The following is a 12,118-nucleotide window of genomic DNA, read 5'->3' as shown; positions in this document are numbered from 1 at the left end:
GTGCAAGGTGGACCCAAGGTCCCTGTGGATGTAGCTGGGCCAGAGCAAGGCCTGGGGGATGACAAACTTGGGTCCTGTCTGACCCAAGACAGGAAATGTTAAATAACCACCTTCTGTGCTGGATGGAGATGGCAGAACAATTTATCTCTCTGCTTCTCAGCCCAGGGAAAGGGAGGAGGGGTCAATGGCAAGCAGCCAGGCTGACTCCAGGGTCAGAGGCTAGGCCTCTGCTTAGGACACATGCGTGAGAGGCAGCACTGGCTGAGCAGGGGTTGAACAGAGGAAGAAGCGGCACACATCTGAGCCATAAACAGCTCATCACTGGCATGGCTCCCTCTCTACAGTGGTCACATATATAATATGTAAAGCAGTACGTCCAAACCCACCCAGACGGTGGAGAAAGCGCTTGCGCAGCCTCCAGGCCCCTTGTCCCCGCTCTGCCCTGCACAGCCGCTGGCCACGCTCTAGTCCTCCAGCAGTAGCTCCAGCTCCTCCAGGGGCAGGCGGACACGCAGCTCCTTCTCAGTCATCACATCCAGGATCTCCTGCAGCTCGTCCGGGAAGTACTCCATGGCGTCCATGTACAGCACCTAGTGACAGACAGACCAACGCTGGCGGTGAGCATGGAGGAGACCCTTTGCTCTGTCCTAGCTCAGGCAGCTCTGCTATATGCAGGGGAAAACTGGGAAGGCAGTGAACAGAGCAAAGCACTCTCTGAATTGGCCCCCAGGCACTGCAGTCACCCAGTCACCCCAGTTTGGTTTCCCAACACCTCTTAGTCTGGGTAGGACATGGGCATCTGGGCATTGTAGGGAAATGTTAGGAGAACAGCTCACCCCAGGGAGCACCATCTCTAGTGCTACAAGGACAGTCACTAGTGCTGTGTGGTCAGTGCCACCAGGAAAAGGCTTTGGACTAGGGTACTGCTCCGCAGAGCCACACCTGACACTGCTGCTCAGGGCTGGCAGGAAGGCTCTTGGGAAGCTGAAGAGAGCACGGTCGTTAACGCTTACCTTTGCCCAAGGACAGCTCTGGAGTGCCTTGTAGAACACGCCTTTGCTTCTTTCCTTGTTTCCTAAGGAAACCTGAGTTAGGAGACAAGATTGTTCAAAGTGAGCAGTGGAGGCAGGGAGCTGACACCTCCTGCCAGCTGTTGGGATGGCTCACAGAGCCAGGGATTGCTGTCGTGTGGGGCCGTGCTGGGTCGTTGGATGCTGGGTAACTTCTGAAGCTTGTGTCTCCCCTTTATCTCTATCATGTCTGGGTGTTAGTAACAGTGCTTGGGGTGAGGCATGTCCATAATGTGAGGCTGAGGACTTTCACTTTTGTGAAGATGAGCTTCAGAGAGCCAAAACTGTAGGATCCCTGAGTACTAGTTACGTCGTTTCTCTGAAAGGCATTACAAGATAAGCGGCCGGGGCGGGAGGGCAGCCAATCCTAAGCCAGCCTGGACTAAGTAGCAAGGCTGTCTCAAGCAAGTCATGAGTAAACAGCGGTTAAAAGGCAAGTTTCCCATGAGAGGCCTCTGGCCACAGCGCTTCTGTAATGAGCTTCCAGGTTGCCTGAAGAGGGAGGGAGAAGAGGGAGGGAGAGGATAGGAAAAGATGGGTGGAGCGTGGATGAGAGGAGGAAGTGGAGAGGGAGGGAGAATGGGGAACTCATCTCCTGGCCCTGAAAATGAAGGCCTTTCTAAGTGGCCTAAGATCTGTGAGCAGCCAACAGATGAATAGCAACTACACGGAGGTAAAGCAAACGGTGACGACCCAGAAATGTCACAGCTCCCTTTTTGGGTAGTGAGACTTCCTGCACTGTGCACAGCAGGTTCCAAAATGGCTGACTGGCTTATCTACTTGGATGTCCTTCAGTATCGTGTCAGTGCATGACCAGAGACTTGGAGAAAACTGCCAGTCTCAACACCACCACTGGCACGGCTCAAAGTGTTGGTGTACGCAGTGACAGTTGGGAGGTCCCTTCACACCGAGGCTGTGACCTGACAAAGTCCAGCCTGTTTGTCTGGTCCGTTTTCTTTCTGTATCAACCAACAGTGAGTCTCACCACCCCAGTGTTTCTGTAGGGAGAAAGTGAGCGTGCTAGCATGCAGCACAGCACGTCTGCACAGCATCCAGCCATCAGGGGCCCCTCAAGCAAGCCACCTCCCTGACAGCCTCGCACAGCGGCTCCCTCCTGCCCTCCTGACACATGCTGCCCACACCTTGTTCTTGCGCTTTAAATTTTTTTTTAACTGTAGTTAATTAACAAAAGTGCTAGGAGCCCACCCAGATGTCTCAGGAACTGCCAGGCAAAGTCACTTGCTCTAATTAATCCTTAGTTTTAACACCACCTCATCAAAGGTACAAATTCTTTGAGGGCCCAGACCTTTCTTTTCAAGTCAACAGCAGTTTTTTACACACAACCCACGCAAACCTGGCTCACTGCCGTCTTGGTAGAAACCCTGTCATGTGACCTTTCCCTGTGTCGTCTAAGCGCTTGGAACATAAAATTGGCAAACACACACGTATTCTCCCATTCTAAAGCTCCTTCCTTTGCTTGGAAGGGTCGCGAGAAGGGATCTGGGGCAGGGGTCTAAGGAAGGCCACATCCCCTGCTAGCTGCCCCGGGCTGCCAGGCTGTCAATCAGGACGGCCCACAAACGCCGCCTCCCCACGAAACCCGTGTTCCACATGGAATTCAGCTACACTCCTGGGCTTCGGGCTCTGAAGAATTACTGTGTTAGGGACACAGTTCAGCTGATAAAGAGTTTGTCCTATGAGCACAAACATTCCAAGAGCACATGTTATAAAACACAAAGGCAGTGTGGTGGTGCAGACTTGTTATCCCAACACTGGGGAGGCAAGGACAGGCAGGTCCCTGGGGCTCTCCAGCTAACCTGCCGAGCCTATTTGGCAAGTTCTAAGCCACGTGAGAGACTCTATTTCAGTTAAAAACAAAAAAACTGAGCAGCACCTGAGGAATGCTGCCCAAGGTTAACACACACACAGGAACTCACCTAGACACAAAAGGGTGACTGAAGGCGGCAGCACAGACCTAGGTGGGGAGCACTTTGGTACAACTCTGCACATGAAAATATGCTTGTTTTCGCCTTATGCACCTGTCCTGGGTAGCATGCCCTCTGGGTCCCTCAGGCCTTCAGTCCGGGGCTGATGCAGAGGTCGGGAAGGCACCCATCTGACTAGAGCCAGGCCAGGCTGTCTCCCTCGCCCTGCCTCTCTAACGTACTGGAGAAAGAGCCCAGGGCCTGTGCATGCTGGGACTCATCTACAGATCCCACCCAAAATTTCACATTCTTGACCAAACCTTATCTTTTAACAACAAAATAAAACCAAGACCAGGAAGTCCTTGTGAAGAGAGGGCGCCGGCTGCTTTGAAGTGAAGCTCTTGGACTACTTTCCCAGCCCTAGCTTAGCAAAGTCAATTCAGAGAAACCAACAGCCCATAACTACTCTTGAATTTCATTCTTCCAAATATCATGAAAGAGGGAATCTCTCGATCAGGTTCACTGAAAGATGAAGCCGTGCCGCAGCGAGGGGTGGAAATACGCCCTCCTTCCAGGCAGCGCTACACCCCACTGCAGGCTTTTCTACTTAACAAATTGAGACACAAGGCTTTGACAAAACAAAAGCAAAGTCAAAAAACATCCTCTTACCAAAAAATTCAGATACATCCTCCACAGCAGGGGGCACTGGCTGCCCTTGTCGCTCCGAATTGCATTTTCAAACAAGGCTCTGATCCGATGTGTGAGGCCAGTCTCGGGGATTGTGGCGTGGACCTCCCTACCACCTACCCTGCAAAGAGAGAGCTTGGGTTATTCTAAGACAAGTTCTGACCCCAGCATCACAGCAGGAAGACATACAGGTACCAGCAACACCTGTATCAGTTTTTCAGGGAAGTTCTGTGCCCCAAGGGTGTGAGCATGCTGGCAGCCAGCATGGGTGTGGCCAGGGTTGTGGTTCTGTACTGTGCTGAACCTGCCCAGGAATCCCACACAAACTCACCCTGTAATCAGAATGCAAAGTCCTCCCTTGGGAGAAAAGAGACCTTTCGATTTAAAGTAGACAAGACTCAGGTGGGGGTGACTGAAATATGAATGGAAGAAGCAAGATTAAGTATTGTTCAAAGCCCTCCTAATTTATTAGGATTTCACTGCCATGAAGCACCAGCAAATACTCCAGAAGGAACAATTCCTAAGCTGGCACATTCCCAAGATGACCATTTAGCCTTCAGATGGAGCACACGATGTCAAAGGGTGGCATGTGAAGCATGCCGCCGCCGCTCTCAATGAATGCTGCCAGGAGCTTGCAGCTACTGCGCAGCATCTTCAGGACGAGCACCTGCTGCTCCCGACCCAGGAGGAAACCCCATGAAGTCAGTTCCTCCACAACTACCATATGGCAGGAGAGGAAACTGTCGGAGAGATGAAGTGCTTGCCCAGAGTCACCCAAGTGACAAGCGGCAGAGTGGGCGCTGGAATCAGAGCTGACCTTGACATCTCGCTGACCAGAGGCACCTTGACAGCACAGTGCACTCACTGCAGCTGCTCAGATACACCAGAAGCAAAAGTCAGGCCCAAGCCTGGTGCGGGAAGATAGTCAGCAACAGTTCTGGAGAGGGCGGGGCTACTGCGTGGCTTACTCACTTTTCAGTCTGTGGTGGGGCACACCTAGAGCAGCCACAGCAGCTGTGGCAGAGCTTGTGCCACACCTACTTCTATTCACCTGAGACCTTACAAGGGGCCGGGAAGTGGCAGCCACCCCATGAAGGTCTGGGAAGCCCATTCATGCATGAGATGCCAGTAATTACCTCTGAACAGATTCCACCAGCCTTTTCCTCATCTTCTCAGCTTCGACTGCAAACAGCCAAGGCTCCAAGTGTTTGGCAGACCTGGTGACAGCGTCCAAGAATCTTCTAGTCTTGTTAGCGCTGTGAGACTTATTCTGAATCTGTACGTAAGCCCTCCAAAGAACTTGGTTGCCCGGATACAGCTTCAAAGCCTCTGAGAGCGTCTCTCGGAGTGGAGTCAGAGGGTGCGCACTAACCTTCATGTGGAATCGCAACAGACTTGTGTGCATCAGGGTGACAGCCTCAAGAACACTGGTCAAACTCCGGGAGCTGGCACTGTCCTCTGGCCCAGGGCCTTCTAGAACGGAGCCCTTCAGCTTGGCAAACACCTGCCCATATATCTGCACAGCAGCATCGATTCCTACAGTCAAATACTGGAAGAGCATAAAGCATTTGACCAAGCTGCCCAGGCAGTCCCAGGACTCTTCAGTAGCTGGACTGGAGGCACAGCTCTGTCCCAGACAGTCCTGCAGGGCACGCTCATAAGCCTTTCGAGCTTTCAGAACCTGAGTGGCTGAGACCTGCCCAGCATAGGGCCTATAGGGACTGCTCTCCGTCAGTCGTGTTAATACATGGACAGCTCGACCTGTGGTGGCTTCTCTCGAGTCAGGTGACAGTTCCACCTCCAGCTCAGCATAGAGCAGACTGAGTTCACAGAGTTCACGGTCCTTCAGCTCGCTGCTGCCTGCCATGCTGAGTGCTGTATCAAACACTTTTCTGGCATCGTCTGTGTTGCCTAGTAACCACTCCAGGTGTGCATACTGCTTCCACAGGCAAAAGTTGTTGCGGTTTTCTGGCTCCTTAAGGAGATTCTTGGCTAGTTTTTTGCAGTTCTTCCCCTGAGATTTTAATCGCTTCTTTTTATTGTGTAAACACCAAATGACCTACAGCAAAAAGAAAAGAACAACTCTTGAGTCCCCCGAGGAGTCCTTTTGTCCTGTCAGGCTGAAGTGGCACTGGCAAGGCAGCAGTGCCCACGCTTCCTCTGTCAAATCTGGCTAACACCAGCTACCTGAGCTGGCAATGAAACTGGAGTTTACTACAGCCACAGGTGCCAGCATGGCCATAACCAGGTTTTCAGTCAACTCCCAACCAAGAGGCCTGACCCTCTCCAAGTGCTCATCTCCAAAGAGATCAGCCATATTTTACTTTTGTCCAAAGGCAAGAGCTCACTGAAGGTGGAATACGCTGAAATATATACACCATGATGCCACGCCTCTCTTCCACATTTAGTCAATGACACTTTTCAAAGATGCTATTGTCATTCACATGAGAAGACATGAACTGGGGGGTGGGGAGTTCCAGGAAAAGTTGGAGGGAAAACTGTAGAGAAGATCCAAATACACTGGATTTGTACATGAAATTATCAAAGGGTATTAAAAAAAAAAAAAAAGAATTCCAAACACATTATCTAAAAGAAGTCAGAATTAATACCAGGCAGCAGAGGGCAGAGCAGTGGCTGAGGTCCTGCCTTGAGCCAACAGCTGTAGAGTATTGGGTAAGTGGCTTATGTGTTACCCTAAGAAGCCTTAGATCCTGTAGCCCTGCTTAGGCAGATGCTGGCTCTTAGTACTAAGTGCCTGGATAATCACAGACACCAAGCACAGGACTGTCGCCTGCCTGCCTGCTGTTCCTCCACATCTGAGGTGACTGCAAGACTGACAGAAGGAGGAAGTTGTGTGCTGATGGCACACAGGTGCGCCTGGGGCTCCCCTGTGAGACACTGACATGAGGCGAGGGAGGAGGCAGCTGCAGTTACCTTCGCAATCTCGTACCGTAGCCAGGAGAGGCAGAGCTGGGACTTCTGCTTGCCTGAGAACAAAGGCAGCACGAGGTGGAAGACGTTGCGGACAAACTCCTCGCCCTCTCGGTTGTGACCTTTGGTCCAGCGAGGACAGCCCAACTGTTCCATGTAGCCGACATAACTAATGCCCGAGAATGAAGGGTTGAAGTAAGTCAAAGGCTTTTCATCAGAAAGTTCACTATCGAAGATGCTGCTCTCGTCCATGGCCAAGTAAAGGCAGGAGGCTGGCGGAAGGAAGCCAGAAGGCACACCCAGGACCTGCAGAAAGGCCTCGATGAGCTGGAACTGAAGACCCGGGCTGGAAAGTCTGATCAGAGATTGTCCAATATCATCAAACAGCACCTGCAAGCACAACAGGACACAGCCAGTGAGACACAGAGACTGTCACAGGTTTGCAGCCCTTTACAGAGACGGTACTAACTCAACACTAGTCAAAGTTAAGTAAGGTTTAAATAGACAGTAGCTAGGTTTCTGCAAAACACAAAACCAGGCTTCCCAAGGCAACATGGGCTGCCAGAGAATAGCGAAGCCTTGAGGTGCCATTAGAATTCACACACAGGCAGGATCACTGGGAAGGAGGGAAGGACTAACAGGCTGAAGCCAACAGCTTCCAAAGCAACCTGCCAGACTCACAGAAAACCTAGATCCATGTTCACTTCAGAAAGCAAACACCTTCGCAGCTACAGAGACCTTTGATTTTAGGGTGGGGGCGTACTATTCGTAGTTTCTTTCTAGAAGGTTGCTTCAGAAAATGAAGCCAGCTCAAAGACATAAACATGGAAACAGGTGCGTGGTAAGAAGGAGGCAATAGAAGAAACAGACTGTGTGCAGAGCAGCTAACAGCCTGCTAGCTCTAAGTGTGCACGGCCACTTCACACCATCAGTTTAAAACGTAGGGCCAAGGACACTCTACTGCCTCCGGGTGCTTTCCCACTGACTGGTCTCTTTGCCTCTTGGTAGAGGCAATCAGGCACAAGCACAGCAGAGCTGGACTTCTCGGGATTTAATCAAAAGCTTTTCTTCCTTTGGCTTCAATTAGAGAAAATGCAAAGTGACAGGAAGTTGTTCAGACAGCCTGCTCCAGCAGTCAGCTCAGCCGTGACCTCTATAAAACCCTCCCGTTAGACATTCGGCAGCTCCAGCCAGCAAAAGGGCCTGCCTGTAACCCCAGATCTAAGGAGGGCAGAGACAGTTATCACTGGGGTTTGCTGGCTTCCAGCCTAGAAAGACAAGAGTCCTGGGTTCAGGGAGAGCCCCTGCCTCAAAGGAAGAGGTGGCGAATAAGAGGGGAGGATTTGCCCTCTCCTGTCTGCCATGCACAAATGCACACCCCCCCTCTCTCTCACACACACACACACACACACACACACACACACACACACACACACGGAGGGAGGGAGGGAGGGAGGGAGGGAGGGAGGGAGGGAGGGAGAGAAGGAGGGAGGGAGGGAGAGAAGGGGAAGAGGAAGACACAGAGGGGGGGGAGAGAGAGGGAGGTAGGAGAGGCTTTCTGCTGTAGTGAAAGGTACATGCCTGTCTCTCGGGGTCCTCACAGTCTTCCTCCGTCTGCTTCTTGGTCTTATCAGGGCGCCAGGGACGCCAGTGCCTCTGGTCTCGAGACCGCTCAACAGCAAGCCAGATCTGCCACCTGGGGAGAGCCCTGTCTTTTATCTCCAGATCATCCTCTTCTGGCTCCTCCTCATCCTCGTCTAGATAAGAATGAGACACCTAGTTCACTGGAGCAGAAAACCCATCACCACCACTGCCAGCCGTCCACGCCAGCTCCATGTGGTCCCGTGGCACACAGACACAGATCTACCAGGCTGCCTCTGTGGCAAGGACTCTAGTGAACCAGGGAGGGCCCCAGAAAAAACAAGTAGATAAAAGATAAAACAGTGACTTTTTTTCTTAATGCTTTCACACACACACACACACACACACACACACACACACACACACACACACACACCCAACAACAGCAAAACCAACCTGGGAATAGAATTCTAGAATATCACTCCCCAAAAGAACTTCCTGAGATGATAAAAACACTACCTGTGCTAATGTTGCCACCACCTACATGCAGCTCACTAAATTCTTAATTTCATTTAAGAATAGATAGCTTTTTAAAAAAAGATAGCTAGAGGTAATTATTTTGAACAATGCCATTTTTTAAAAAATAAATGGGATTTAATAACCACACTGTTTAGCCAGTGGCCTTATAATTATGACTTATCAATATAGCTTGATTTTAAAGCTGTTAATTTAGGGTATCTGACAATTTACTTCACTGTGTTTCCTAAGTCTGAACATGTAGCAATAAAGACATCTCAGTTGCCAGCAAAGCCCAATGTTTTCAGGACATAGAGAAATGGATGATCATATTGAGAAAGAGTTTGGTGGCTTACAACACTAGCAGGCACCCACCACAACTGCAGAGAGATGAACACTGAGGTCCCCCCCACACACACACAAATGCAAGCAAACAACAAAGCCTGGGGCAGTTCTGCCTGTCACAGCCAAAAACAGAACAGCCTTCATTTCTTGATTCTTAGGAAAAGAGCACAGGCAGTGGCTTACCTACGGCACAGACTAATGCTCAGCACAGAACAAACAAACTCTGGGCATAGGCAACAAACAGATTTGCCTCAGGGACTTGAGCTAAAGGAATAAAGTCACCTCTGGACACTACAGAGAAAACAAGTGATGCTGAGGATGTGGAGACACAGGACCTGGTGAGAGCAGCATAAAATGGTGCTAGCAGCTGTGAAAGACAAGATGGCAGCTCAAAGAATTATAAGACTGACACACAATGGGGCAATTCTACTTCTAAATGTGTTCCTGAAAGGACTGGAAGTAGACTCAGTCGTGACACATCCATGCTCACAGCAGCACCACAAACACCTGGCAAAGATGCAGCAGCATCCATGCAAGGAAGAATTAGATAAGCAAAATGTGGTACACACACAGGGAACATTATACAAACAACACAAAAGGGAATTCTGCCATATGCTACAACACAGACTCCCAAAGACACTATGGGAAGAAGCCAGCTACACAGGGACAAGCATGTGGTTCCTCTTCTAGGAGGTTCCTAACGGCGTCAACTGACACATGCCATAGAACTGTAGTCACCAGGGGAGGGGAGGGGAGGACTCGGAAGGAGGGCTGATGATAACTGAGACTAGTTCTGCTGGAGAACAGAGAAGTTCTAGAGACAGCCACTGGTAATAGCTATGCACTGTGTGCACACACTTAATGCCACAGAACTGCATTCTGAAGAACGGTTACCATGGTAAATTTTCTATTTTATTTTGTAACTTTTTAAGTTGTACAGCAGCCGGGGATACAGCTTAGTGGGTGAAGTGCTCAGTATGTGCAGCTCGCTAGCACCCAGGTATGGGAGTGTGCATCTGTGACCCAGGTATGGAAGTGTGCGTCTGTAACCCAGGTGTGGAAGTGTGCGTCTGTGATCCAGGTGTGGAAGTGTGCATCTGTAACCCAGGTGTGGAAGTGTGCATCTGTGACCCAGGTATGGAAGTGTGTGTCTGTAACCCAGGTGTGGAAGTGTGCATCTGTAACCCAGGTGTGGAAGTGTGCGTCTGTGACCCAGATGTGGAAGTGTGCGTCTGTGACCCAGGTGTGGAAGTGTGCATCTGTAACCCAGGTGTGGAAGTGTGCATCTGTGACCCAGGTGTGGAAGTGTGCATCTGTAACCCAGGTGTGGAAGTGTGCATCTGTAACCCAGGTGTGGAAGTGTGCATCTGTGACCCAGGTGTGGAAGTGTGTATCTGTGACCCAGGTGTGGAAGTGTGCATCTGTAACCCAGGTGTGGAAGTGTGCATCTGTAACCCAGGTGTGGAAGTGTGCATCTGTGACCCAGGTGTGGAAGTGTGTATCTGTGACCCAGGTGTGGAAGTGTGTATCTGTGACCCAGGTGTGGAAGTGTGTGTCTGTAACCCAGGTATGGAAGTATGCATCTGTGGCCCAGGTATGGAAGTGTGCATCTGTGACCCAGGTGTGGAAGTGTGCATCTGTGACCCAGGTGTGGAAGTGTGCATCTATGACCCAGGTATGGAAGTGTGCGTCTGTAACCCAGGTATGAAGTGTGAGTCTGTGACCCAGGTATGGAGTGTACGTCTGTAACCCAGGTATGGAGTGTGCGTCTGTAACCCAGGTATGGAGGTGTGCGTCTGTGACCCAGGTATGGAGTGTGAGTCTGTGACCCAGGTGTGGAAGTGTGAGTCTGTGACCCAGGTGGGGAGGTGTGAGTCTGTGACCCAGGTGGGGAGGTGTGAGTCTGTAACCCAGGTGTGGAGTGTGCATCTGTGACCCCATCAATGGGGTAGAAGGAGAGAGGAAGAGACCGGCAGATCCTGAGGCTTGTTGACCAGCAATCTGGACAAAGTCGGGTGCTCTAGATTCAGTGGCAAACTCTGTCTCTTAAAGCAAGGTGGGAAGCAACAGAGGCCTCCACACATGTGCCTGCTAAGGCAAGCACCGCCCATACACACCCGTACCCATGCATATATCACATACACACACAAATGAGAGCTCCATTTATAATATGTATCAGAACAAATATATGTGTTCAGTAGCTATGGGAAAGGATGGACATAGCTGAAAAAACAGTGGCACAGAAAACAAAGCCTTGAAGTGATGAAATATTTCTGACATGACTGCAAGGGAGAATGCACAAAGCTACCCGAGTGATAAAACTGCCTGGTACACTCACACACATTAAACACACACATATACAAACACATACACATGCAAACACATGTATACACACATATACATGCACATATGTACACAAAGACACACACACACACACACACACACACACACACACACACACACGGGACCACAGAAGGTGAAATCTGGGTCCACTCTGGACAGGGCACACGCACTCTCTCTGTACCTGTTTTTCGGTTCCAATCACATTTATAAGTACATCAAAATTAAAAATCAAAGACAGTCCTAATAACTTAAGTGGAAAATGAGGTTCCCAATGTATGCTGTCTTGCCCAGCTCTACCTGGCTTCTAATTAAGCACCTTTTCCACTGAGCCCTGCCCACTTCTCACTACTGAAACTGTGGCTAAGAGACTGGGGTGCCAGTGCTGTGCCTTATATTCCTACTGGCGGGCTTTGTGAGGGGTATAAACCAAGAAGGCCCTTTGATGTCAGACAGAATGACAACTATGCATTCGTTAGTTAGTTGCCTCTTGTTCCAAAAGAGGAAAGAATTTGTTGAAGAATTAGTCTGAATGCTGCCAAGGCTGCCTTATATCGATGCCCAGAAGCATGGGAAGCAGGGGGCTAGCCTCACTCCAGCCACTGCAGAAGCAGCTTGGGAAAGCCCTTCCTCAGGAAGCCTCCGCCCCTCGGGGGCTCAGTGCTGCACGCCGAGAGCTGAGTGCTTCGACAGCTCTGTGCCTGGTTAGGCCCTCCTGACATT

At 50.5% G+C, this 12,118-nt stretch overlaps 2 protein-coding genes across 7 annotated transcripts in view; one reads left to right on the top strand and one right to left on the bottom strand.

Annotated features, from left to right (window-relative positions):
* Window positions 1-119: 119 nt before the first annotated feature.
* NRDE2 (NRDE-2, necessary for RNA interference, domain containing) overlaps window positions 120-12,118 on the bottom strand; it is a 38,920-nt gene continuing 26,921 nt past the window's right edge. The window contains exons 9-14 of one of the 2 annotated variants that reach the window (XM_084792017.1): window positions 8,195-8,370; window positions 6,617-7,003; window positions 4,819-5,741; window positions 3,665-3,803; window positions 1,014-1,085; window positions 120-590 (exon numbers count right to left, since the gene is read on the bottom strand). In XM_084792017.1, coding sequence (XP_084648143.1) covers window positions 465-590; window positions 1,014-1,085; window positions 3,665-3,803; window positions 4,819-5,741; window positions 6,617-7,003; window positions 8,195-8,370 — 1,823 coding nt within the window. In that variant the 3' untranslated portion in view covers window positions 120-464. The other variant, XM_084792018.1, reaches the window with a different exon arrangement.
* LOC311603163 (uncharacterized protein) lies at window positions 9,363-10,993 on the top strand. 5 transcript variants are annotated; one of them, XR_014780979.1, is made up of 3 exons: window positions 9,363-10,198; window positions 10,281-10,568; window positions 10,650-10,993. XR_014780979.1 is itself a non-coding variant. In XM_084792035.1 (3 exons), exons 1-3 carry the CDS (start codon window positions 10,058-10,060, stop codon window positions 10,988-10,990), a joined length of 774 nt encoding a protein of 257 aa, XP_084648161.1. In that variant the 5' UTR covers window positions 9,366-10,057; the 3' UTR covers window positions 10,991-10,993. The 5 variants fall into 5 exon arrangements, 4 of the variants coding, with proteins under 4 accessions (XP_084648161.1, XP_084648163.1, XP_084648164.1 ...); XM_084792035.1 differs by having other exon boundaries at window positions 9,366-10,568; window positions 10,650-10,757; window positions 10,836-10,993; XM_084792037.1 differs by having other exon boundaries at window positions 9,367-10,541; window positions 10,650-10,676; window positions 10,863-10,993.

Source organism: Acomys minous (assembly GCF_964271855.1).
Source record: "Acomys minous genome assembly, chromosome: 8".
Classification (NCBI taxonomy): Eukaryota; Metazoa; Chordata; class Mammalia; order Rodentia; family Muridae; genus Acomys; species Acomys minous.
Note: the sequence above shows the minus strand (reverse complement) of the source record. Positions and strands in the feature narration are given on the sequence as shown.

Excerpts from the sequence above, each read along its gene's own strand:
- LOC311603163 (XM_084792035.1), top strand. The coding sequence starts at position 10,058 with ATGGGAGTGTGCATCTGTGACCCAGGTATGGAAGTGTGCGTCTGTAAC. Across the intron at positions 10,569-10,649 it reads AGTGTGTATCTGTGACCCAG|GTATGGAAGTGTGCATCTGT; the intron begins GTGTGGAAGTGT and ends TCTGTGGCCCAG. Across the intron at positions 10,758-10,835 it reads AGTGTGCGTCTGTAACCCAG|GTATGGAGGTGTGCGTCTGT; the intron begins GTATGAAGTGTG and ends TCTGTAACCCAG.